Source organism: Coregonus lavaretus, assembly GCF_964263955.1.
Source record: "Coregonus lavaretus genome assembly, chromosome: 22".
Taxonomy (NCBI): Eukaryota; Metazoa; Chordata; class Actinopteri; order Salmoniformes; family Salmonidae; genus Coregonus; species Coregonus lavaretus.
Genome location: NC_140009.1, coordinates 966611 through 994260, shown reverse-complemented (window position 1 = coordinate 994260; position 27650 = coordinate 966611). Strand labels below are relative to the sequence as shown.

Below are 27650 nucleotides of genomic sequence, written 5' to 3'. Positions count from 1 at the left end.
AGGTAGGCCTCCACACTACAGTGAGTTAGTTCAGGTAGGCCTCCACTCTACAGTGAGTTCAGGTAGGCCTCCACTCTACAGTGAGTTAGTTCAGGTAGGTCTCCACACTACAGTGAGTTAGTTCAGGTAGGCCTCCACACTACAGTGAGTTCAGGTAGGCCTCCACTCTACAGTGAGTTAGTTCAGGTAGGTCTCCACACTACAGTGAGTTAGTTCAGGTAGGCCTCCACACTACAGTGAGTTCAGGTAGGCCTCCACACTACAGTGAGTTCAGGTAGGCCTCCACTCTACAGTGAGTTCATGTAGGCCTCCACACTACAGTGAGTTCAGGTAGGCCTCCACACTACAGTGAGTTCAGGTAGGCCTCCACACTACAGTGAGTTAGTTCAGGTAGACCTCCACTCTACAGTGAGTTCAGGTAGGCCTCCACACTACAGTGAGTTAGTTCAGGTAGACCTCCACTCTACAGTGAGTTAGTTCAGGTAGGCCTCCACTCTACAGTGAGTTCAGGTAGGCCTCCACTCTACAGTGAGTTAGTTCAGGTAGACCTCCACTCTACAGTGAGTTAGTTCAGGTAGGCCTCCACTCTACAGTAAGTTCAGGTAGGCCTCCACTCTACAGTGAGTTCAGGTAGGCCTCCACTCTACAGTGAGTTCAGGTAGGCCTCCACTCTACAGTGAGTTCAGGTAGGCCTCCACACTACAGTGAGTTAGTTCAGGTAGGTCTCCACACTACAGTGAGTGAGTTCAGGTAGGCCTCCTCTCTACAGTGAGTTAGTTCAGGTAGGCCTCCTCTCTACAGTGAGTTCAGGTAGGCCTCCACTCTACAGTGAGTGAGTTCAGGTAGGCCTCCTCTCTACAGTGAGTTCAGGTAGGCCTCCACTCTACAGTGAGTTCAGGTAGGCCTCCACTCTACAGTTAGTTCAGGTAGGCCTCCACACTACAGTGAGTTCAGGTAGGCCTCCACACTACAGTGAGTTAGTTCAGGTAGGTCTCCACACTACAGTGAGTGAGTTCAGGTAGGCCTCCACTCTACAGTGAGTTCAGGTAGGCCTCCACACTACAGTGAGTTCAGGTAGGCCTCCACACTACAGTGAGTTCAGGTAGGCCTCCACACTACAGTGAGTTCAGGTAGGCCTCCACACTACAGTGAGTTCAGGTAGGCCTCCACACTACAGTGAGTTAGTTCAGGTAGACCTCCACTCTACAGTGAGTTAGTTCAGGTAGGCCTCCACACTACAGTGAGTTCAGGTAGGCCTCCACTCTACAGTGAGTTAGTTCAGGTAGGCCTCCACACTACAGTGAGTTAGTTCAGGTAGACCTCCACTCTACAGTGAGTTAGTTCAGGTAGACCTCCACTCTACAGTGAGTTCAGGTAGGCCTCCACACTACAGTGAGTTCAGGTAGACCTCCACACTACAGTGAGTTAGTTCAGGTAGGCCTCCACTCTACAGTGAGTTCAGCTAGGCCTCCACACTACAGTGAGTTAGTTCAGGTAGGCCTCCACACTACAGTGAGTTAGTTCAGGTAGGCCTCCACACTACAGTGAGTTCAGGTAGGCCTCCACTCTACAGTGAATTCAGGTAGGCCTCCACACTACAGTGAGTTAGTTCAGGTAGGCCTCCACACTACAGTGAGTTAGTTCAGGTAGGCCTCCACACTACAGTGAGTTCAGGTAGGCCTCCACACTACAGTGAGTTAGTTCAGGTAGGCCTCCTCTCTACAGTGAGTTCAGGTAGGCCTCAACACTACAGTAAGTTCAGGTAGACCTCCACTCTACAGTGAGTTAGTTCAGGTAGGCCTCCACTCTACAGTGAGTTAGTTCAGGTAGGCCTCCACACTACAGTGAGTTAGTTCAGGTAGACCTCCACTCTACAGTGAGTTAGTTCAGGTAGGCCTCCACACTACAGTGAGTTAGTTCAGGTAGGCCTCCTCTCTACAGTGAGTTCAGGTAGGCCTCAACACTACAGTAAGTTCAGGTAGACCTCCACTCTACAGTGAGTTAGTTCAGGTAGACCTCCACTCTACAGTGAGTTAGTTCAGGTAGGCCTCCACTCTACAGTGAGTTAGTTCAGGTAGGCCTCCCATCTACAGTGAGTTCAGGTAGACCTCCACTCTACAGTGAGTTAGTTCAGGTAGGCCTCCACTCTACAGTGAGTTAGTTCAGGTAGGCCTCCACTCTACAGTGAGTTCAGGTAGGCCTCCACTCTACAGTGAGTTCAGGTAGGCCTCCACTCTACAGTGAGTTCAGGTAGGCCTCCACTCTACAGTGAGTTCAGGTAGGCCTCAACACTACAGTGAGTTAGTTCAGGTAGGCCTCCACACTACAGTGAGTTAGTTCAGGTAGACCTCCACTCTACAGTGAGTTAGTTCAGGTAGACCTCCACTCTACAGTGAGTTAGTTCAGGTAGGCCTCCACTCTACAGTGAGTTCAGGTAGGCCTCCACTCTACAGTGAGTTAGTTCAGGTAGGCCTCCACTCTACAGTGAGTTAGTTCAGGTAGGCCTCCACTCTACAGTGAGTTAGTTCAGGTAGGCCTCCACTCTACAGTGAGTTAGTTCAGGTAGGCCTCCACACTACAGTGAGTGAGTTCAGGTAGGCCTCCACTCTACAGTGAGTTAGTTCAGGTAGACCTCCACACTACAGTGAGTGAGTTCAGGTAGGCCTCCACTCTACAGTGAGTTAGTTCAGGTAGGCCTCCACTCTACAGTGAGTTCAGGTAGGCCTCCACTCTACAGTGAGTTCAGGTAGGCCTCCACACTACAGTGAGTTAGTTCAGGTAGGCCTCCACACTACAGTGAGTTAGTTCAGGTAGGCCTCCACACTACAGTGAGTGAGTTCAGGTAGGCCTCCACACTACAGTGAGATCAGGTAGGCCTCCTCTCTACAGTGAGTTCAGGTAGGCCTCCACTCTACAGTGAGTTCATGTAGGCCTCCACACTACAGTGAGTTCAGGTAGGCCTCCACACTACAGTGAGTTAGTTCAGGTAGACCTCCACTCTACAGTGAGTTAGTTCAGGTAGGCCTCCACTCTACAGTGAGTTCAGGAAAGCCTCCACTCTACAGTGAGTTCAGGTAGGCCTCCACTCTACAGTGAGTTCAGGTAGGCCTCCACACTACAGTGAGTTAGTTCAGGTAGGTCTCCACACTACAGTGAGTGAGTTCAGGTAGGCCTCCTCTCTACAGTGAGTTAGTTCAGGTAGGCCTCCACACTACAGTGAGTGAGTTCAGGTAGGCCTCCTCTCTACAGTGAGTTCAGGTAGGCCTCCACTCTACAGTGAGTTCAGGTAGGCCTCCACTCTACAGTTAGTTCAGGTAGGCCTCCACACTACAGTGAGTTCAGGTAGGCCTCCACACTACAGTGAGTTAGTTCAGGTAGGTCTCCACACTACATTGAGTGAGTTCAGGTAGGCCTCCTCTCTACAGTGAGTTCAGGTAGACCTCCACTCTACAGTGAGTTCAGGTAGGCCTCCACACTACAGTGAGTTAGTTCAGGTAGACCTCCTCTCTACAGTGAGTTCAGGTAGGCCTCCACACTACAGTGAGTTAGTTCAGGTAGACCTCCTCTCTACAGTGAGTTCAGGTAGGCCTCCACACTACAGTGAGTTAGTTCAGGTAGGCCTCCTCTCTACAGTGAGTTCAGGTAGGCCTCCACTCTACAGTGAGTTCAGGTAGGCCTCCACACTACAGTGAGTTCAGGTAGGCCTCCACACTACAGTGAGTTCAGGTAGGCCTCCACACTACAGTGAGTTCAGGTAGGCCTCCACTCTACAGTGAGTTCAGGTAGGCCTCCACTCTACAGTGAGTTCAGGTAGGCCTCCACACTACAGTGAGTTAGTTCAGGTAGGCCTCCACTCTACAGTGAGTTCAGGTAGGCCTCCACTCTACAGTGAGTTCAGGTAGGCCTCCACACTACAGTGAGTTCAGGTAGGCCTCCACACTACAGTGAGTTAGTTCAGGTAGGCCTCCACTCTACAGTGAGTTCAGGTAGGCCTCCACTCTACAGTGAGTTCAGGTAGGCCTCCACACGACAGTGAGTTCAGGTAGGCCTCCACACTACAGTGAGTTCAGGTAGGCCTCCACACTACAGTGAGTTCAGGTAGGCCTCCACACTACAGTGAGTTCAGGTAGGCCTCCACACTACAGTGAGTTAGTTCAGGTAGACCTCCACTCTACAGTGAGTTAGTTCAGGTAGGCCTCCACACTACAGTGAGTTCAGGTAGGCCTCCACTCTACAGTGAGTTAGTTCAGGTAGGCCTCCACACTACAGTGAGTTAGTTCAGGTAGACCTCCACTCTACAGTGAGTTAGTTCAGGTAGGCCTCCACACTACAGTGAGTTCAGGTAGACCTCCACTCTACAGTGAGTTAGTTCAGGTAGACCTCCACTCTACAGTGAGTTCAGGTAGGCCTCCACACTACAGTGAGTTAGTTCAGGTAGGCCTCCACTCTACAGTGAGTTAGTTCAGGTAGGCCTCCACTCTACAGTGAGTTAGTTCAGGTAGGCCTCCACACTACAGTGAGTTAGTTCAGGTAGGCCTCCACTCTACAGTGAGTTCAGGTAGGCCTCCACACTACAGTGAGTTAGTTCAGGTAGGCCTCCACTCTACAGTGAGTTAGTTCAGGTAGGCCTCCACACTACAGTGAGTGAGTTCAGGTAGGCCTCCACTCTACAGTGAGTTAGTTCAGGTAGACCTCCACACTACAGTGAGTGAGTTCAGGTAGGCCTCCACTCTACAGTGAGTTAGTTCAGGTAGGCCTCCACACTACAGTGAGTTAGTTCAGGTAGGACTCCACTCTACAGTGAGTTCAGGTAGGCCTCCACACTACAGTGAGTTAGTTCAGGTAGGCCTCCACACTACAGTGAGTTAGTTCAGGTAGGCCTCCACTCTACAGTGAGTTCAGGTAGGCCTCCACACTACAGTGAGTTAGTTCAGGTAGGCCTCCACACTACAGTGAGTTAGTTCAGGTAGGCCTCCACACTACAGTGAGTGAGTTCAGGTAGGCCTCCACACTACAGTGAGATCAGGTAGGCCTCCTCTCTACAGTGAGTTCAGGTAGGCCTCCACTCTACAGTGAGTTCATGTAGGCCTCCACACTACAGTGAGTTCAGGTAGGCCTCCACACTACAGTGAGTTAGTTCAGGTAGACCTCCACTCTACAGTGAGTTAGTTCAGGTAGGCCTCCACTCTACAGTGAGTTCAGGTAAGCCTCCACTCTACAGTGAGTTCAGGTAGGCCTCCACTCTACAGTGAGTTCAGGTAGGCCTCCACACTACAGTGAGTTAGTTCAGGTAGGTCTCCACACTACAGTGAGTGAGTTCAGGTAGGCCTCCTCTCTACAGTGAGTTAGTTCAGGTAGGCCTCCACACTACAGTGAGTGAGTTCAGGTAGGCCTCCTCTCTACAGTGAGTTCAGGTAGGCCTCCACTCTACAGTGAGTTCAGGTAGGCCTCCACTCTACAGTTAGTTCAGGTAGGCCTCCACACTACAGTGAGTTCAGGTAGGCCTCCACACTACAGTGAGTTAGTTCAGGTAGGTCTCCACACTACATTGAGTGAGTTCAGGTAGGCCTCCTCTCTACAGTGAGTTCAGGTAGGCCTCCACACTACAGTGAGTTAGTTCAGGTAGACCTCCACTCTACAGTGAGTTAGTTCAGGTAGACCTCCTCTCTACAGTGAGTTCAGGTAGGCCTCCACACTACAGTGAGTTAGTTCAGGTAGGCCTCCTCTCTACAGTGAGTTCAGGTAGGCCTCCACACTACAGTGAGTTAGTTCAGGTAGGCCTCCACTCTACAGTGAGTTCAGGTAGGCCTCCACTCTACAGTGAGTTCAGGTAGGCCTCCACACTACAGTGAGTTAGTTCAGGTAGGCCTCCACTCTACAGTGAGTTCAGGTAGGCCTCCACTCTACAGTGAGTTCAGGTAGGCCTCCACACTACAGTGAGTTCAGGTAGGCCTCCACACTACAGTGAGTTCAGGTAGGCCTCCACACTACAGTGAGTTCAGGTAGGCCTCCACACTACAGTGAGTTCAGGTAGGCCTCCACACTACAGTGAGTTAGTTCAGGTAGACCTCCACTCTACAGTGAGTTAGTTCAGGTAGGCCTCCACACTACAGTGAGTTCAGGTAGGCCTCCACTCTACAGTGAGTTAGTTCAGGTAGGCCTCCACACTACAGTGAGTTAGTTCAGGTAGACCTCCACTCTACAGTGAGTTAGTTCAGGTAGGCCTCCACACTACAGTGAGTTCAGGTAGACCTCCACTCTACAGTGAGTTAGTTCAGGTAGACCTCCACTCTACAGTGAGTTCAGGTAGGCCTCCACACTACAGTGAGTTCAGGTAGACCTCCACACTACAGTGAGTTAGTTCAGGTAGGCCTCCACTCTACAGTGAGTTCAGGTAGGCCTCCACACTACAGTGAGTTAGTTCAGGTAGGCCTCCACACTACAGTGAGTTAGTTCAGGTAGGCCTCCACACTACAGTGAGTTAGTTCAGGTAGGCCTCCACACTACAGTGAGTTCAGGTAGGCCTCCACACTACAGTGAGTTAGTTCAGGTAGGCCTCCTCTCTACAGTGAGTTCAGGTAGGCCTCAACACTACAGTAAGTTCAGGTAGACCTCCACTCTACAGTGAGTTAGTTCAGGTAGGCCTCCACTCTACAGTGAGTTAGTTCAGGTAGGCCTCCACTCTACAGTGAGTTCAGGTAGGCCTCAACACTACAGTGAGTTAGTTCAGGTAGACCTCCACACTACAGTGAGTTAGTTCAGGTAGGCCTCCACTCTACAGTGAATTCAGGTAGGCCTCCACACTACAGTGAGTTAGTTCAGGTAGGCCTCCACACTACAGTGAGTTAGTTCAGGTAGGCCTCCACACTACAGTGAGTTCAGGTAGGCCTCCACACTACAGTGAGTTAGTTCAGGTAGGCCTCCTCTCTACAGTGAGTTCAGGTAGGCCTCAACACTACAGTAAGTTCAGGTAGACCTCCACTCTACAGTGAGTTAGTTCAGGTAGGCCTCCACTCTACAGTGAGTTAGTTCAGGTAGGCCTCCACTCTACAGTGAGTTAGTTCAGGTAGGCCTCCACTCTACAGTGAGTTAGTTCAGGTAGGCCTCCACACTACAGTGAGTTAGGTCAGGTAGGCCTCCACACTACATTGAGTTCAGGTAGACCTCCACTCTACAGTGAGTTAGTTCAGGTAGGCCTCCACACTACAGTGAGTTAGTTCAGGTAGGCCTCCACTCTACAGTGAGTTAGCTCAGGTATGCCTCCACACTACAGTGAGTTAGTTCAAGTAGGCCTCCACTCTACAGTAAGTTCAGGTAGGCCTCCATACTACAGTGAGTTAGTTCAGGTAGGCCTCCTCTCTACAGTGAGTTCAGGTAGGCCTCCACTCTACAGTGAGTTCAGGTAGGCCTCCACTCTACAGTGAGTTAGTTCAGGTAGGCCTCCACTCTCCAGTGAGTTCAGGTAGGCCTCCACACTACAGTGAGTTCAGGTAGGCCTCCACTCTACATTGAGTTAGTTCAGGTAGACCTCCACTCTACAGTGAGTTAGTTCAGGTAGGCCTCAACTCTACAGTGAGTTAGTTCAGGTAGGCCTCCACTCTACATTGAGTTAGTTCAGGTAGACCTCCACTCTACAGTGAGTTAGTTCAGGTAGGCCTCAACTCTACAGTGCGTTAGTTCAGGTAGATCTCCACACTACAGTGAGTTCAGGTAGGCCTCCACTCTACATTGAGTTAGTTCAGGTAGACCTCCACTCTACAGTGAGTTAGTTCAGGTAGGCCTCAACTCTACAGTGAGTTAGTTCAGGTAGACCTCCACTCTACAGTGAGTTAGTTCAGGTAGGCCTCAACTCTACAGTGAGTTCAGGTAGGCCTCCACTCTCCAGTGAGTTCAGGTAGGCCTCCACACTACAGTGAGTTAGTTCAGGTAGGCCTCCACAATACAGTGAGTTAGTTCAGGTAGGCCTCCACTCTACAGTGAGTTAGTTCAGGTAGGCCTCCACACTACGGTGGGTTTTTCAGGTAGACCTCCACTCTACAGTGAGTTCAGGTAGGCCTACACACTACAGTGAGTTCAGGTAGACCTCCACTCTACATCGAGTTGAGGTAGGCCTCAACTCTACAGTGAGTTAGTTCAGGTAGGCCTCCACTCTACAGTGAGTTCAGGTAGGCCTCCACACTACAGTGAGTTAGTTTAGGTAGACCTCCACTCTACAGTGAGTTAGTTCAGGTAGGCATCCACTCTACAGTGAGTTAGTTCAGGTAGGCCTCCACGCTACAGTGAGTTCAGGTAGGCCTCCACACTACAGTGAGTTAGTTCAGGTAGGCCTCCACACTACAGTTAGTTCAGGTAGGCCTCCACTCTACAGTGAGTTAGTTCAGGTAGGCCTCCACTCTACAGTGAGTTAGTTCAGGTAGACCTCCACACTACAGTGAGTTAGTTCAGGTAGGCCTCCTCTCTACAGTGAGTTCAGGTAGGCCTCAACACTACAGTAAGTTCAGGTAGACCTCCACTCTACAGTGAGTTAGTTCAGGTAGGCCTCCACTCTACAGTGAGTTAGTTCAGGTAGGCCTCCACTCTACAGTGAGTTAGTTCAGGTAGGCCTCCACTCTACAGTGACTTCAGGTAGGCCTCCACTCTACAGTGAGTTAGTTCAGGTAGGCCTCCACTCTACAGTGAGTTAGTTCAGGTAGGCCTCCACTCTACAGTGAGTTAGTTCAGGTAGGCCTCCACTCTACAGTGAGTTAGTTCAGGTAGGCCTCCACTCTACAGTGAGTTAGTTCAGGTAGGCCTCCACACTACAGTGAGTTAGGTCAGGTAGGCCTCCACACTACATTGAGTTCAGGTAGACCTCCACTCTACAGTGAGTTAGTTCAGGTAGGCCTCCACACTACAGTGAGTTAGTTCAGGTAGGCCTCCACTCTACAGTGAGTTAGCTCAGGTATGCCTCCACACTACAGTGAGTTAGTTCAAGTAGGCCTCCACTCTACAGTAAGTTCAGGTAGGCCTCCATACTACAGTGAGTTAGTTCAGGTAGGCCTCCTCTCTACAGTGAGTTCAGGTAGGCCTCCACACTACATTGAGTTCAGGTAGACCTCCACACTACAGTGAGTTAGTTCAGGTAGGCCTCCTCTCTACAGTGAGTTCAGGTAGGCCTCCACTCTACAGTGAGTTCAGGTAGGCCTCCACTCTACAGTGAGTTCAGGTAGGCCTCCACACTACAGTGAGTTCAGGTAGGCCTCCACTCTACATTGAGTTAGTTCAGGTAGACCTCCACTCTACAGTGAGTTAGTTCAGGTAGGCCTCAACTCTACAGTGTGTTAGTTCAGGTAGATTTCCATTCTACAGTGAGTTCAGGTAGATCTCCACACTACAGTGAGTTCAGGTAGGCCTCCACTCTACATTGAGTTAGTTCAGGTAGACCTGCACTCTACAGTGAGTTAGTTCAGGTAGGCCTCAACTCTACAGTGAGTTAGTTCAGGTAGACCTCCACTCTACAGTGAGTTAGTTCAGGTAGGCCTCAACTCTACAGTGAGTTCAGGTAGGCCTCCACTCTCCAGTGAGTTCAGGTAGGCCTCCACACTACAGTGAGTTAGTTCAGGTAGGCCTCCACAATACAGTGAGTTAGTTCAGGTAGGCCTCCACTCTACAGTGAGTTAGTTCAGGTAGGCCTCCACACTACGGTGGGTTTTTCAGGTAGACCTCCACTCTACAGTGAGTTCAGGTAGGCCTACACACTACAGTGAGTTCAGGTAGACCTCCACTCTACATCGAGTTGAGGTAGGCCTCAACTCTACAGTGAGTTAGTTCAGGTAGGCCTCCACTCTACAGTGAGTTCAGGTAGGCCTCCACACTACAGTGAGTTAGTTTAGGTAGACCTCCACTCTACAGTGAGTTAGTTCAGGTAGACCTCCACTCTACAGTGAGTTAGTTCAGGTAGGCATCCACTCTACAGTGAGTTAGTTCAGGTAGGCCTCCACGCTACAGTGAGTTCAGGTAGGCCTCCACACTACAGTGAGTTAGTTCAGGTAGGCCTCCACACTACAGTTAGTTCAGGTAGGCCTCCACTCTACAGTGAGTTAGTTCAGGTAGGCCTCCACTCTACAGTGAGTTAGTTCAGGTAGACCTCCACTCTACAGTGAGTTAGTTCAGGTAGTCCTCCACTCTACAGTGAGTTAGTTCAGGTAGATTTCCACACTACAGTGAGTTAGTTCAGGTAGATTTCCACACTACAGTGAGTTCAGGTAGGCCTCCACACTACAGTGACTTCAGGTAGGCCTCCACACTATAGTGAGTTAGTTCAGGTAGGCCTCCACACTACAGTGACTTCAGGTAGGCCTCCACACTATAGTGAGTTAGTTCAGGTAGGCCTCCACTCTACAGTGAGTTCAGGTAGGCCGCCACTCTACAGTGAGTTAGTTCAGGTAGGCCGCCACTCTACAGTGAGTTAGTTCAGGTAGGCCTCCACTCTACAGTGAGTTAGTTCAGGTAGACCTCCAGTCTACAGTGAGTTAGTTCAGGTAGGCCGCCACTCTACAGTGAGTTAGTTCAGGTAGGCCTCCACACTACAGTGAGTTAGTTCAGGTAGACCTCCACTCTACAGTGAGTTAGTTCAGGTAGGCCTCCACTCTACAGTGAGTTCAGGTAGGCCGCCACTCTACAGTGAGTTAGTTCAGGTAGGCCTCCACTCTACAGTGAGTTAGTTCAGGTAGACCTCCAGTCTACAGTGAGTTAGTTCAGGTAGGCCGCCAATCTACAGTGAGTTAGTTCAGGTAGGCCTCCACACTACAGTGAGTTAGTTCAGGTAGACCTCCACTCTACAGTGAGTTAGTTCAGGTAGACCTCCACTCTACAGTGAGTGAGTTCAGGTAGTCCTCCACTCTACAGTGAGTTCAGGTAGGCCTCCACACTACAGTGAGTTAGTTCATGTAGGCCTCCACACTACAGTGAGTTCAGGTAGGCCTCCACACTACAGTTAGTTCATGTAGGCCTCCACTCTACAGTGAGTTCAGGTAGGCCTCCACACTACAGTGAGTTAGTTCATGTAGGCCTCCACACTACAGTGAGTTCAGGTAGGCCTCCACTCTACAGTGAGTTAGTTCAGGTAGGCCTCCACTCTACAGTGAGTTAGTTCAGGTAGGCCTCCACACTACAGTGAGTTCAGGTAGGCCTCCACTCTACAGTGAGTTAGTTCAGGTAGGCCTCCACTCTACAGTGAGTTAGTTCAGGTAGGCCTCCACTCTACAGTGAGTTCAGGTAGGCCTCCACTCTACAGTGAGTTAGTTCAGGTAGGCCTCCACACTACAGTGAGTTAGTTCAGGTAGGCCTCCACTCTACAGTGAGTTAGTTCAGGTAGGCCTCCACACTACAGTGAATTCAGGTAGACCTCCACTCTACAGTGAATTCAGGTAGACCTCCACTCTACAGTGAGTTAGTTCAGGTAGACCTCCACTCTACAGTGAGTTAGTTCAGGTAGACCTCCACTCTACAGTGAGTTAGTTCAGGTAGACCTCCACTCTACAGTGAGTTAGTTCAGGTAGGCCTCCTCTCTACAGTGAGTTAGTTCAGGTAGGCCTCCTCTCTACAGTGAGTTAGTTCAGGTAGACCTCCACTCTACAGTGAGTTAGTTCAGGTAGACCTCCACTCTACAGTGAGTTAGTTTAGGTAGACCTCCACTCTACAGTGAGTTAGTTCAGGTAGGCCTCCTCTCTACAGTGAGTTAGTTCAGGTAGGCCTCCACTCTACAGTGAGTTCAGGTAGACCTCCACTCTACAGTGAGTTCAGGTAGGCCTCCACACTACAGTGAGTTCAGGTAGACCTCCACACTACAGTGAGTTCAGGTAGGCCTCCACACTACAGTGAGTTCAGGTAGGCCTCCACACTACAGTGAGTTCAGGTAGGCCTCCACACTACAGTGAGTTAGTTCAGGTAGACCTCCACTCTACAGTGAGTTAGTTCAGGTAGGCCTCCACTCTACAGTGAGTTCAGGTAGACCTCCACTCTACAGTGAGTTCAGGTAGGCCTCCAATCTACAGTGAGTTCAGGTAGGCCTCCACTCTACAGTGAGTTCAGGTAGGCCTCCACACTACAGTGAGTTCAGGTAGGCCTCCACACTACAGTGAGTTCAGGTAGGCCTCCACACTACAGTGAGTTCAGGTAGGCCTCCACACTACAGTGAGTTCAGGTAGGCCTCCACACTACAGTTAGTTCAGGTAGACCTCCACTCTACAGTGAGTTAGTTCAGGTAGGCCTCCACACTACAGTGAGTTCAGGTAGGCCTCCACACTACAGTGAGTTAGTTCAGGTAGGCCTCCACACTACAGTAAGTTAGTTCAGGTAGACCTCCACACTACAGTGAGTTAGTTCAGGTAGGCCTCCACTCTACAGTGAGTTCAGGTAGGCCTCCACTATATTGTGAGTTCAGGTAGGCCTCCACACTACAGTGAGTTCAGGTAGGCCTCCACTCTACAGTGAGTTCAGGTAGGCCTCCACTATATTGTGAGTTCAGGTAGGCCTCCACACTACAGTGAGTTCAGGTAGACCTCCACTCTACAGTGAGTTAGTTCAGGTAGGCCTCCACACTACAGTGAGTTCAGGTAGGCCTCCACTCTACAGTGAGTTCAGGTAGGCCTCCACACTACAGTGAGTTAGTTCAGGTAGGCCTCCACTCTACAGTGAGTTAGTTCAGGTAGACCTCCACACTACATTGAGTTAGTTCAGGTAGGCCTCCACTCTACAGTGAGTTAGTTCAGGTAGGCCTCCACACTACATTGAGTTCAGGTAGACCTCCACTCTACAGTGAGTTAGTTCAGGTAGGCCTCCACTCTACAGTGAGTTAGTTCAGGTAGACCTCCACTCTACAGTGAGTTAGTTCAGGTAGACCTCCACTCTACAGTGAGTTAGTTCAGGTAGGCCTCCACTCTACAGTGAGTTAGTTCAGGTAGACCTCCACTCTACAGTGAGTTAGTTCAGGTAGGCCTCCACTCTACAGTGAGTTAGTTCAGGTAGGCCTCCACTCTACAGTGAGTGAGTTCAGGTAGGCCTCCACTCTACAGTGAATTCAGGTAGACCTCCACACTACAGTGAGTTCAGGTAGGCCTCCAATCTACAGTGAGTTCAGGTAGGCCTCCACACTACAGTGAGTTCAGGTAGGCCTCCACACTACAGTGAGTTCAGGTAGGCCTCCACTCTACAGTGAGTTCAGGTAGGCCTCCACACTACAGTGAGTTCAGGTAGGCCTCCACACTACAGTGAGTTCAGGTAGGCCTCCACTCTACAGTTAGTTCAGGTAGGCCTCCACTCTACAGTGAGTTCAGGTAGGCCTCCACTCTACAGTGAGTTCAGGTAGGCCTCCACTATATTGTGAGTTCAGGTAGGCCTCCACACTACAGTGAGTTCAGGTAGGCCTCCACTCTACAGTGAGTTAGTTCAGGTAGGCCTCCACTCTACAGTGAGTTCAGGTAGGCCTCCACACTACAGTGAGTGAGTTCAGGTAGGCCTCCACACTACAGTGAGTTCAGGTAGACCTCCACTCTACAGTGAGTTAGTTCAGGTAGACCTCCACTCTACAGTGAGTTAGTTCAGGTAGGCCTCCACACTACAGTGAGTTCAGGTAGGCCTCCACACTACAGTGAGTTCAGGTAGGCCTCCACTCTACAGTGAGTTAGTTCAGGTAGGCCTCCACTCTACAGTGAGTTAGTTCAGGTAGGCCTCCACTCTACAGTGAGTTAGTTCAGGTAGGCCTCCACTCTACAGTGAGTTAGTTCAGGTAGGCCTCCACTCTACAGTGAGTTCAGGTAGGCCTCCACACTACAGTGAGTGAGTTCAGGTTCTACTGTCCAGATAGATAACAGGGTATTAACAGGTGGAGTGTTCTGATGTCCAGAGAGATAACAGGGTATTAACAGGTGGAGTGTTCTGATGTCCAGAGAGATAACAGGGTATTAACAGGTGGAGTGTTCTGATGTCCAGAGAGATAACAGGGTATTAACAGGTGGAGTGTTCTACTGTCCAGATAGATAACAGGGTATTAAGAGGTGGAGTGTTCTACTGTCCAGATAGATAACAGGGTATTAAGAGGTGGAGTGTTCTGATGTCCAGATAGATAACAGGGTATTAAGAGGTGGAGTGTTCTACTGTCCAGATAGATAACAGGGTATTAACAGGTGGAGTGTTCTGATGTCCAGAGAGATAACAGGGTATTTACAGGTGGAGTGTTCTACTGTCCAGATAGATAACAGGGTATTAAGAGGTGGAGTGTTCTGATGTCCAGAGAGATAACAGGGTATTAACAGGTGGAGTGTTCTACTGTCCAGATAGATAACAGGGTATTAACAGGTGGAGTGTTCTACTGTCCAGATAGATAACAGGGTATTAACAGGTGGAGTGTTCTACTGTCCAGATAGATAACAGGGTATTAAGAGGTGGAGTGTTCTGATGTCCAGATAGATAACAGGGTATTAAGAGGTGGAGTGTTCTGATGTCCAGATAGATAACAGGGTATTAAGAGGTGGAGTGTTCTACTGTCCAGATAGATAACAGGGTATTAACAGGTGGAGTGTTCTGATGTCCAGAGAGATAACAGGGTATTTACAGGTGGAGTGTTCTACTGTCCAGATAGATAACAGGGTATTAAGAGGTGGAGTGTTCTGATGTCCAGAGAGATAACAGGGTATTAACAGGTGGAGTGTTCTACTGTCCAGATAGATAACAGGGTATTAACAGGTGGAGTGTTCTACTGTCCAGATAGATAACAGGGTATTAACAGGTGGAGTGTTCTGATGTCCAGAGAGATAACAGGGTATTTACAGGTGGAGTGTTCTACTGTCCAGATAGATAACAGGGTATTAAGAGGTGGAGTGTTCTGATGTCCAGAGAGATAACAGGGTATTAACAGGTGGAGTGTTCTACTGTCCAGATAGATAACAGGGTATTAACAGGTGGAGTGTTCTACTGTCCAGATAGATAACAGGGTATTAACAGGTGGAGTGTTCTACTGTCCAGATAGATAACAGGGTATTAAGAGGTGGAGTGTTCTGATGTCCAGAGAGATAACAGGGTATTTACAGGTGGAGTGTTCTGATGTCCAGAGAGATAACAGGGTATTTACAGGTGGAGTGTTCTACTGTCCAGATAGATAACAGGGTATTAACAGGTGGAGTGTTCTACTGTCCAGATAGATAACAGGGTATTAAGAGGTGGAGTGTTCTGATGTCCAGAGAGATAACAGGGTATTTACAGGTGGAGTGTTCTCACTATGTCAGGAATATATAGACAACACTTCCCCCCTGTACATGTAATGAGTGCCTTACAAAAGTATTTATCCCCCTTGGCGTTTTCCTATTTTGTTGCATTGTAACCTGTAATTTAAATTGATTTTTATTTAGATTTCATCCAAATAAAGTGAAATGAAAAAAATAACTTGTTTTTAAAAAATCAAAAAGATAAATAACGGAAAAGTGGTGCGTGCATATGTATTCACCCCCCTTGCTATGAAGACCCTAAATAAGATCTGGTGCAACCAATTACCTTCAGAAGTCACATAGTGACTGAGTTAAATAAAGTCCACCTGTGTGCGATCTAAGTGTCACATGATCTCAGTATATATACACCTGTTCTGAAAGGCCCCAGAGTCTGCAACACCACTAAGCAAGGGGCAACACTAAGCGGCACCATGAAGACCAAGGAGCTCTCCAAACAGGTCAGGAACAAAGTTGTGGGGAATGACAGATCAGGGTTGGGTTATAAAAAAATATCCGACAGAACATCCCACGGAGCACCAATAAATCATTATTAAAAAATTGAAAGAATATGGCACCACAACAAACCTGCCAAGAGAGGGCAGCCTACCAAAAGTCACGGACCAGGCAAGGAGGGTATTAATCAGAGAGGCAACAAAGAGACCAAAGATAACCCTGAAGGAGCTGCAAAGCTCCACAGTGGAGATTGGAGTATCTGTCCATAGGACCACTTTAAGCCGTACACTCCACAGAGCTGGGCTTTATGGAAGAGTGGCCAGAAAAAAGCCATTGCTTAAAGATAAAAATAAGAAAACACGTTTGGTGTTCGGCAAAAGACGTGGGAGACTCCCCAAACATATGGAAGATGGTACTCTGGTCAGATGAGACTAAAGTTGAGCTTTTTGGCCATCAAGGAAAATGCTATGTCTGGCGCAAACCCAACACCTCTCATCACCCCGAGAACACCATCCCCACAGTGAAGCATGGTGGTGGCAGCATCATGCTGTGGGGATGTTTTTCATCGTCAGGGACTGGGAAACTGGTCAGAATTGAAGGAATGATGGATGGTGCTAAATACACAGAAAGTATTTAGGGAAACCTGTTTCAGTCTTCCAGAGATTTGAGACTGGGACGGAGGTTCACCTTCCAGCAGGACAATGACCCTAAGCATACTGCTAAAGCAACACTCAAGTGGTTTAAGGGGAAATATTTAAATGTCTTGGAATGGCCTCGTCAAAGCCCAGACTTCAATCCAATTGAGAATCTGTGGTATGACTTAAAGATTGCTGTACACGAGCGGAACCCGTTCAACTTGAAGGAGCTGGAACAGTTTTGCCTTGAAGAATGAGCAAAAATCCCAGTGGATAGATGTGCCAAGCTTATAGAGACATACCCCATGAGACTTGCAGCTGTAATTGCTGCAAAAGGTGGCTCTACAAAGTATTGACTTTGGGGGGTGAATAGTTATGCACGCTCAAGTTTTCTGTTTTTTTGTCTTATTTCATGTTTGTTTCACAAGAAAAAATATTTTGCATCTTCAAAGTGTTAGGCATGTTGTGTAAATCAAATTATACAAACTCCCAAAAAATCAATTTTAATTCCAGGTTGGAAGGCAACAAAATAGGAAAAATGCCAAGGGGGGTGAATACTTTGGCAAGCCACTGTATATCTGGTGTGCAACCATGATCTATCTCGCTCTCATTCTCCTCTCTGAGCCCGGCTGGGTAGGCATTTCGCTTTTACCTTTCTATTGGCTGTTCGATCAGTCCGTCTTCGTATGCAGAACGTGGTCGTGTAGAGTATCTGCCGATGATGTTGTTGTTGTTGTTGATGTTGATAAAGTTGTTGTTGACAGAACGTGTGTTGTTGTTGACAAAACGTGTGTTGTTGACAGGAAATGTATTGATGTTGACATGCGTGTGTTGACGTTGACAGGCCATGTGTTGATGTTGACAGAATGTGTGTTGATGTTGTTGTTGATGTTGATAATGTTGTTGTTGACAGGACATGTGTTGTTGTTGACAGGACGTGTGCCCATGAGGTCGTTGCTGTTGGTGCTCCTGCTGATCGGCATCCAGGCTGTACTGAATATGGAAGGGGCCCTGGGCCCGGTGGCAGCCAACTACAGTGCAGAACACCACACAGCGGCCAATGGCAGAGCAGAACAGCAGCGGACGGCCCGCCTCTCAGTGTCAGCTCAGCAGGAGCAGCCAGCAGCAGGCAAGGAGACTCAGCAGAGACCCAGCCGGACCAGACATGCCCACAGGCCAGCCTCTCTACCCCAGGACCGGAGCTCTTCCCTGGGACTCTCTGAGACAGGCTCCTCCTCTACCCCCTCCATCCCGGAGGTGGACCCCAAACGGTTCAGCAAGCGGCGGTACCGCTCCTCACCGCGCGTCGTCTTCAGCAACGTACCCCCCTCTCACCACACCCTTGGGTGGGAGACAGGGGATGAAGAGGAGGTTGGAGGGGTGAGGGTGAGGCGGAGGGCGGGGGGGCAGCCTGTGCACAGGGGAGAATACTCAGTGTGCGACAGCATCAACGTGTGGTTGGGCAACCTGACCAAGGCCACGGACATCGCAGGCAACGAGGTGGAGGTTCTACCAGAGGTGAAGATAGACAACGTCCGGAAGAAACAGTTCTTCTACGAGACCACCTGCCGCGCGGCCACAACCCCGTGGGGGGGAGCTGGGGCTGGGGGAGGGGCTGGGGGAGGGGCCAAGTCAGGGTGCCGCGGCATCGACAGCCGTCACTGGAACTCCTACTGCACCAACACACACACCTACGTGCGCGCGCTCACCAAGTTCAAGGAGCAGACGGCATGGAGGCTGATACGCATCAACGCAGCGTGTGTGTGTGTCCTCAGCCGCAAGTCCTGGAGGCACTGACCTTCAACCCCTAGGACTATGGACCATGAACCCTGACCCATATATACACACACACACACACACAGGGAATACACACACGGAATACACACACACACACACACGGAATACACACACGGAATACACACACACACACACAAAGACAAAACAAACACTGATTGCACAGTCAGACATGTAAACATCCTTGAAACAGCCACTACAGATGTATTACAAATACAGTCCCCCTGATACTCCACTCCCACACACAGACACACAAAGACACACTCACCTGTACCCGACCAGGCCCTTCCCCTTCCCCCCACACTCACCTGTACCCGACCAGGCCCTTCCCATTCCCCCCGCCCTACCTCAGTCAGATTCCTGGTTCTTCTAATTTATGAAGACTGCATGTTATATTTATAGTTTTTACAGTCGAATATATATTAAATAAGTGTATATATACATCATGAATGCAACTTTTTGTTGTTGTTGTTGATGATGATGCTGTTATTTATTAAACACTTCAGTACATGCTTGTCTCCTGCCTCCTGTCTCCTGCCTCCTGTCTCCTGCCTCCTCTGTGTCTGTGTCTGTGTCTGTGTCTGTGTCTGTGTCTGTGTCTGTGTCTGTGTCTGTGTCTGTGTCTGTGTCTGTGTGTCTGTGTCTGTGTCTGTGTCTGTGTGTGTGTGTTTGTGTGTGTGTGTGTGTGTGTGTGTGTGTGTGTGTGTGTGTGTGTGTGTGTGCGTGTGTGTGTGTGTGTGTGTGTGTGTGTGTGTGTGTGTGTGTGTGTCTGTGTGTCTGTGTGTGTGCGCGTCTGGGAGGTGGAATCTCACCCTGGCCGTGTTGACCCAGCATAATACACCCTCCAGGAGAGATGGATCACCAAGCTTCTCCTAGAACACCGGTATACCTGTCACCTTGGAGACCTTGGAACACTGGTGTGAACGGAGCCTTCCGGGGAAAAAAAGTGTTAAGTAAAAAATACAAAATAAAAATAATTAAAGAGCAGCAGTAAAAAAAAAAAACAGTAGGGAGGCTATATACAGGGGGTACTGGTACAGAGTCAATGTGCAGGGGCACAGGTTAGTCAAGGTAATTGAGGTAATATGTACATGTAGGTAGAGTTATTAAAGTGGGTTCGATCCCCGGGACCACCCATACACAAAAAAAAAAGGCATAAAAAAAAGCATATTATATTATTATTATTAGATAATAAACAGAGTAGCAGCAGCGTAAGAGAGGTGGTGGGGGGGGAGCAATGCAAATAGTCTGGGTAGCGATGATTAGCTGTTCAATAGTCTTATGGCTCGGGGGTAGAAGCTGTTAAGAAGCCTTTTGGACCTAGACTTGGTGCTCCGGTACCGCTTGCCGTGCGGTAGCAGAGAGAACAGTCTATGACTAGGGTGGCTGGAGTCTTTGACAATTTTTAGGACCTTCCTCTGACACCGCCTGGTATAGAGGTCCTGGATGGCAGGAAGCTTGGCCCCAGTGATGTACTGGGCCGTACGCACTACCCTCTGTAGTGCCTTGCGGTCGGAGGCCGAGCAGTTGCCATACCAGGCGGTGATGCAACCAGTCAGGATGCTCTCGATGGTGCAGCTGTAGAACTATTTGAGCGCCACGAACCTGGAGACTAGGGGCGTATGAAGAAGGAAGAAGGGAGAATAGTTGTGATTTTGGCAGGAGAATAGAATGAGAGAGGGAAAGAGGGGGTGAGAACACAAGAAGAAGTTATGGAAGGAGAGAGGGGGAGGAGGGGAAAGTAAAGGGGGAGGATAGAGTGAGGGAGGAGGTAGAGCGAAAGGGAGCGAGAGGACAAGAGTATGAGAGAGAGAGGGAGAGAGAGAGAGAGAGAGAGAGAGAGAGAGAGAGAGAGAGAGAGAGAGAGAGAGAGAGAGAGAGAGAGAGAGAGAGAGAGAGAGAGAGAGAGATGATTGTGAGGTCTGGGGTCTGCTCACCAACCAATAATTCACAAAATGGGACAAACACTAAATTGAGACTCTGCATGCAGAATTCTGCAAAAATATTCTCAGTGTACAACGAAAAACACCAAATAATGCATGCAGAGCAGAATTAGCCCGATACCCGCTAATGATCAAAATCCAGAAAAGAGACGTTAAATTCTACAACCATCTAAAAGGAAGCGATTCCCAAACCTTCCATAACAAAGCCATCACCTACAGAGAGATTCAATTGGAGAAGAGTCCCCTAAGTAAGCTGGTCATGGGGCTCTGTTCACAAACACAAACAGACCCCACAGAGCCCCAGGACAACAAATCATGAGAAAATAAAAAGATAAATACTTGACACATTGGAAAGAATTTACAAAAACACTGAGTAAACTAGAATGCTATTTTGCCCTAAACAGAGAGTACACAGTGGCAGAATACCTGACCACTGTGACTGACCCAAAATTAAGGAACGCTTTGACTATGTACAGACTCAGTGATCATAGCCTTGCTATTGAGAGAGCCCGCCGTAGGCAGACCTGGCTCTCAAGAGAAGACAGGCTATGTGCACACTGCCCACAAAATGAGGTGGAAACTGAGCTGCACTTCCTAACCTCCAGCCAACTGTATGACCATTTTAGAGACACATATTTCCCTCAGATTACACAGATCCACAAAGAATTTGAAAACAAATCCAATTTTGATAAACTCCCTTATCTACTGGGTGAAAAACCACAGTGTGCCATCGCAGCAGCAAGATGTGTTACCTGTTGCCACAAGAAAAGAGCAACCAGTGAAGAACACCCTTAAATTGAATTTGAATTGAATTGAGAGATAGAGTAGGATAGTATGGGGGGTAGGTATGGAGAGAGAGAGAGAGAGAGAGAGAGAGAGAGAGAGTATGATTGGTAGGTATGGAGAGAGAGAGAGAGAGAGTATGGGGTGTAGGTATGGAGAGAGAGAGAGAGGGAGAGAGAGAGAGGAGAGTGTGAGAGTTTTTCAAAGATATACAACTTTAAAAATACAGTATGATGCGTTTTGGGACTGATTAAACAAATACCAAAATATCGTTTTTGAGTGGAATTTTCCTTTAAGCGGGAGACAGGAAAGGGAACAGGTTTCATTTCGCGTGGTCACAGGGTTAAAACAGAAACAACTCAAAGGGTTAAGTTTAGGTTTTAATTCAGTTAAGGTTTGGGCTCCCGAGTGGCGCAGCGGTCTAAGGCACTGCATCTCAGTGCTCGAGGCGTCACTACAGACCCCCTGGTTCGATTCCAGGCTGTATCACAACCGGCCGTGGTTGGGAGTCCCATAGGGCGGCGCACAATTGGTCCGGTGTTGGCCCGTCATTGTAAATAAGAATTTGTTCTTAACTGACTTGCCTAGTTAAATAAAGGTTAAATAAATATACGTTTATATAATATAAGCCTAGTTAAATATAAAAAAAAAAAAAAGAGCTATGGTTTTCTTCATCAGGCTTCAAACACAACCTCAACCACAAACACAACCTCAACCACGCGACACCACTGCCCTCAGTTATTACATGTGTCCACTACTTAATTTAGCCATTAGACCTTTACAAGTAACAAGATGGAGACCTTTACATATAACAAGATGGAGACCTTTACATATAACAAGATGGAGACCTTTACATATAACAAGATGGAGACCTTTACATATAACAAGATGGAGACCTTTACATATAACAAGATGGAGACCTTTACATATAACAAGATGGAGACCTTTACATATAACAAGATGGAGACCTTTACATATAACAAGATGGAGACCTTTACATATAACAAGATGGAGACCTTTACATATAACAAGATGGAGACCTTTACATATAACAAGATGGAGACCTTTACATATAACAAGATGGAGACCTTTACATATAACAAGATGGAGACCTTTACATATAACAAGATGGAGACCTTTACATATAACAAGATGGAGACCTTTACATATAACAAGATAGAGACCTTTACATATAACAAGATGGAGACCTTTACATATAACAAGATGGAGACCTTTACATATAACAAGATGAAGACCATTACATATAACAAGATGGAGACCTTTACATATAACAAGATGGAGACCTTTACATATAACAAGATGGAGACCTTTACATATAACAAGATGGAGACCTTTACATATAACAAGATGGAGACCTTTACATATAACAACAGCTATCTGGTGCTCTTTATTTGACATCTCATGAGAAATGAATGAAACAAAGCTGGTTACTTGGAAACATGACTTGGCAAAATTAAGGCAGTTATACATTTTTTTAAAACATTACAATACATTCACAACAGATTTCATAACATATTAAGTGTGGTGGTTGGTGTCAAAATAATGTTGATTACACAACCTGCCCAGCTACCACACGAACGTTCTGAGAACCATGTGTTTCTGAGGTGGGAATTTCAGTACTAGCTCTGTCAGTACTCCAATGCAAAAAAACAGAGATCGCTAGCTTAAACTCCCGAGTGGCGCAGCGGTCCAAGGCAGCGGTCTAATGCAGCGGTCCAAGGCAGCGGTCCAATGCAGCGGTCCAAGGCAGCGGTCTAATGCAGCGGTCCAAGGCAGCGGTCCAAGGCAGCGGTCCAAGGCAGCGGTCTAATGCAGCGGTCCAAGGCAGCGGTCCAAGGCAGCGGTCCAAGGCAGAGGTCTAATGCAGCGGTCCAAGGCAGCGGTCTAATGCAGCGGTCCAAGGCACTGCATCTCAGTGCTCGAGGCGTCACTACAGACCCCCTGGTTCGATTCCAGGCTGTATCACAACCGGCCGTGATTGGGAGTCCCATAGGGCGGCGCACAATTGGCCGTTGTAGGCTGTCATTGTAGGTAAGAATTTGTTCTTAACTGACTTGCCTAGTTAAATAAAGGTAAAATAAATATACGTTTATATAATATAAGCCTAGTTAAATATAAATAAATAAAAAAGAGCTATGGTTTTCTTCATCAGGTTTCAAACACAACCTCAACCACAAACACAACCTCAACCACGCGACACCACTGCCCTCAGTTATTACATGTGTCCACTACTTAATTTAGCCATTAGACCTTTACAAGTAACAAGATGGAGACCTTTACATATAACAAGATGGAGACCTTTACATATAACAAGATGGAGACCTTTACATATAACAAGATGGAGACCTTTACATATAACAAGATGGAGACCTTTACATATAACAAGATAGAGACCTTTACATATAACAAGATGGAGACCTTTACATATAACAAGATGGAGACCTTTACATATAACAAGATGAAGACCATTACATATAACAAGATGGAGACCTTTACACATAACAAGATGGAGACCTTTACATATAACAAGATGGAGACCTTTACATATAACAAGATGGAGACCTTTACATATAACAAGATGGAGACCTTTACATATAACAACAGCTATCTGGTGCTCTTTATTTGACATCTCATGAGAAATGAATGAAACAAAGCTGGTTACTTGGAAACATGACTTGGCAAAATTAAGGCAGTTATACATTTTTTAAAAACATTACAATACATTCACAACAGATTTCATAACATATTAAGTGTGGTGGTTGGTGTCAAAATAATGTTGATTACACAACCTGCCCAGCTACCACACGAACGTTCTGAGAACCATGTGTTTCTGAGGTGGGAATTTCAGTACTAGCTCTGTCAGTACTCCAATGCAAAAAAACAGAGATCGCTAGCTTAAACTCCCGAGTGGCGCAGCGGTCCAAGGCAGCGGTCTAATGCAGCGGTCCAAGGCAGCGGTCCAATGCAGCGGTCCAAGGCAGCGGTCTAATGCAGCGGTCCAAGGCAGCGGTCCAAGGCAGCGGTCTAATGCAGCGGTCCAAGGCAGCGGTCCAAGGCAGCGGTCCAAGGCAGAGGTCTAATGCAGCGGTCCAAGGCAGCGGTCTAATGCAGCGGTCCAAGGCACTGCATCTCAGTGCTCGAGGCGTCACTACAGACCCCCTGGTTCGATTCCAGGCTGTATCACAACCGGCCGTGATTGGGAGTCCCATAGGGCGGCGCACAATTGGCCGTTGTAGGCTGTCATTGTAGGTAAGAATTTGTTCTTAACTGACTTGCCTAGTTAAATAAAGGTAAAATAAAAACTGACCGATTTTTATGGGGATTTTGGTATTATGCTAATTCGATTTATGTGGGGGCCATCAAAACTCTGTTTTCTCACACAATTGCATAGAAGCATTAGTAGCATAGAAGCATAGCCTAGCCTTTAGAAATGTTGCGCAAAAGGAACACTAAAATGAACAGCTCTGTACTAAAAACACAGCATGCTCCATCCTGGTGGTGCAGTGGACTAATAACCTTCAATAGAGAACAGAAGGTCATAGGTTCAAATCTCACTGACGCCATGCAACAATAAATAAATATGTACAGTTGAAGCTGGAGGTTTACATACACCATAGCCAAATAAAAGTAAACTCAGTTTTTAACAATTCCTGACATTTAATCCTAGTAATAATTCCCTGTCTTAGGTCAGTTAGGATCACCACTTTATTTTAAGAATGTGAAATGTCAGAATAATAGTAGAGAGAATGATTTATTTCAGCTTTTATTTCTTTCATCACATTCCCAGTGGGTCAGAAGTTTACATACACTCAATTAGTATTTGGTAGCATTGCCTTTAAATTGTTTAACTTGGGTCAAACGTTTCGTGTAGCCTTCCACAAGCTTCCCACAATAAGTTGGGTGAATTTTGGCCCATTCCTCCTGACAGAGCTGGTGTAACTGAGTCAGGTTTGTAGGCCTCCTTGCTCGCACACGCTTTTTCAGAATTTGTTGTCCTTAAGCCATTTTGTCACAACTTTGGAAGTATGCTTGGGGTCATTGTCCATTTGGAAGACTCATTTGCGACCAAGCTTTAACTTCCTGACTGATGTCTTGAGATGTTGCTTCAATATATCCACATCATTTTGATGCCATCTATTTTGTGAAGTGCACCAGTCCCACCTGCAGCAAAGCACCCCGACAGCATGATGCTGCCACCCCCGTGCTTCACGGTTGGGATAGTGTTCTTCGGCTTGCAAGCCATCCCCTTTTTCCTCCAAACATAATGATGGTCATTATGGCCAAACAGTTCTATTTTTGTTTCATCAGACCAGAGGACATTTCTCCAAAAAGTACGATCTTTGTCCCCATGTGCAGTTGCAAACCGTAGTCTGGCTTTTTTATGGCGGTTTTGGAGCAGTGGCTTCTTCCTTTCTGAGCGGCCTTTCAGGTTATGTCGATATAGGACTTGTTTTACTGTGGATATAGATACTTTTGTACCTGTTTCCTCCAGCATCTTCACAAGGTCCTTTGCTGTTGTTCTGGGATTGATTTGCACTTTTCACACCAAAGTACGTTCATCTCTTGGAGACAGAACGCATCTCCTTCCTGAGCGGTATGACGGCTGCGTGGTCCCATGGTGTTTATGCTTTAGAGCACCACTGGTAATAGGCTTTAGAACACCACTGGTAATAGGCTTTAGAACACCACTGGTAATAGGCTTTAGAACACCACTGGTAATAGGCTTTAGAACACCACTGGTAATAGGCTTTAGAGCACCACTGGTAATAGGCTTTAGAACACCACTTCAGCTCCCTCCACAGAACTTCTATGGGATTAAGGTCTGGAGACTGGCTAGGCCACTCCAGGACCTTAATGTGCTTCTTCTTGAGCCACTCCTTTGTTGCCTTGGCCGGGTATTTTGGGTCATTGTCATGCTGGAATACCCATCCATGACCCATTTTCAATGCCCTGGCTGAGGGAAGAAGGTTCTCACCCAAGTTTTGACGGTACATGGCCCTGTCCATCGTCCCTTTGATGCGGTGAAGTTGTCCTGTCCCCTTAGCAGAAAAACACCCCCAAAGCATAATGTTTCCACCTCCATGTTTGACGGTGGGGATGGTGTTCTTGGGGTCATAGGCAGCATTCCTCCTCCTCCAAACACGGCGAGTTGAGTTGATGCCAAAGAGCTCCATTTTGGTCTCATCTGACCACAACACTTTCACACAGTTCTCCTCTGAATCATTCAGATGTTCATTGGCAAACTTCAGACGGCCCTGTATAAGTGCTTTCTTGAGCAGGGGGACCTTGCGGGCGCTGCAGGATTTCAGTCCTTCACGGCGTAGTGTGTTACCAATTGTTTTCTGGGTGACTATGGTCCCAGCTGCCTTGAGATCATTGACAAGATCCTCCCGTGTAGTTCTGGGCTGATTCCTCACCGTTCTCATGATCATTGCAACTCCACGAGGTGAGATCTTGCATGGAGCCCCAGGCCGAGGGAGATTGACAGTTATTTTGTGTTTCTTCCATTTACGAATAATCGCACCAACTGTTGTCACTTTCTCACCAAGCTGCTTGGCGATGGTCTTGTAGCCCATTCCTGTCACGATCGTCGTAATGAGTTGGCCAAGGCGCAGCGTGAAATGAGTACATCTTTTATTGAGTACTTTACACACAGCAACAAAACAACAAAACGAAACGTGAAGTCCTCGGTCATAAACACAAACCTACATGGAACAAGATCCCACAAATGACAAGTGCACAACAGGCTGCCTAAGTATGGTTCACAATCAGAGACAACGAGACACAGCTGCCTCCGATTGGGAACCACCCCGGCCAACACAGAAACACACGATCTAGAAAAGAACACATAGAAAACAAAACATAGACACTACACATACAAACTAACACCCTGGCTCAACATATAAGAGTCCCCAGAGCCAGGGCGTGACAGTACCCCCCCCCCCCCCACCCCCCCAAAGGTGCGGACTGCGACCGCGGCAACTAAACCCAACAGGGGAGGGTCCGGGCGTGACCACCACCCTCTAACAACCCCCCCGTAGCGCCCCTGGTCTGGTCTGGCCCCACTGGCTGGAGCTGGACTGGACATCGGTGGAGCGGATTGCTTAGGCTCCGGTGTGGAGCAGCTGACCGGTACCTGACCAGGCACCGGTGAAACAGGCACGGGCTGTGCCGGGCTGACGACGCGCACCACTGGCCTGGTGCGGGGAGCAGGAACGGGCCGGACCGGGCTGACGACGCGCACCACTGGCCTGGTGCGGGGAGCAGGAACGGGCCGGACCGGGCTGACGACGCGCACCACTGGCTTGGTGCGGGGAGCAGGAACGGGCCGGACCGGGCTGACGACGCGCACCACTGGCTTGGTGCGGGGAGCAGGAACGGGCCGGACCGGGCTGGCGACGCGCACCACTGGCTTGGTGCGGGGAGCAGGAACAGGCCGGACCGGGCTGGCGACGCGCACCACAGGCTTGGTGCGAGGGACAGGAACAGGCCGGACCGGGCTGGCGACGCGCACCACAGGCTTGGTGCGAGGGGCAGGAACAGGCCGGGCCGGGCTGGCGACGCGCACCACAGGCTTGGTGCGAGGGGCAGGAACAGGCCGGGCCGGGCTGGCGACGTGCACCACAGGCTTGGTGCGAGGGGCAGGAACAGGCCGGGCCGGGCTAGCGACGCGCACCACAGGCTTGGTGCGAGAGGCAGGAACAGGCCGGGCCGGGCTGGCGACGCGCACCACAGGCTTGGTGCGAGGGGCAGGAACAGGCCGGGCCGGGCTGGCGACG

At 48.5% G+C, this 27650-nt stretch overlaps 1 protein-coding gene across 1 annotated transcript in view; it reads left to right on the top strand.

The window, feature by feature from the left end:
• Positions 1 to 18406, top strand: part of LOC311149371 (nerve growth factor-like) — an 89684-nt gene extending 71278 nt beyond the window's left edge. The window contains exon 2 of the mRNA XM_084186539.1: positions 17265 to 18406. Coding sequence (XP_084042665.1) covers positions 17276 to 18127 — 852 coding nt within the window. The 5' untranslated portion in view covers positions 17265 to 17275 and the 3' untranslated portion in view covers positions 18128 to 18406. The remainder of the gene's footprint in view (positions 1 to 17264) is intronic.
• The last annotated feature ends 9244 nt before the right edge of the window (positions 18407 to 27650 follow it).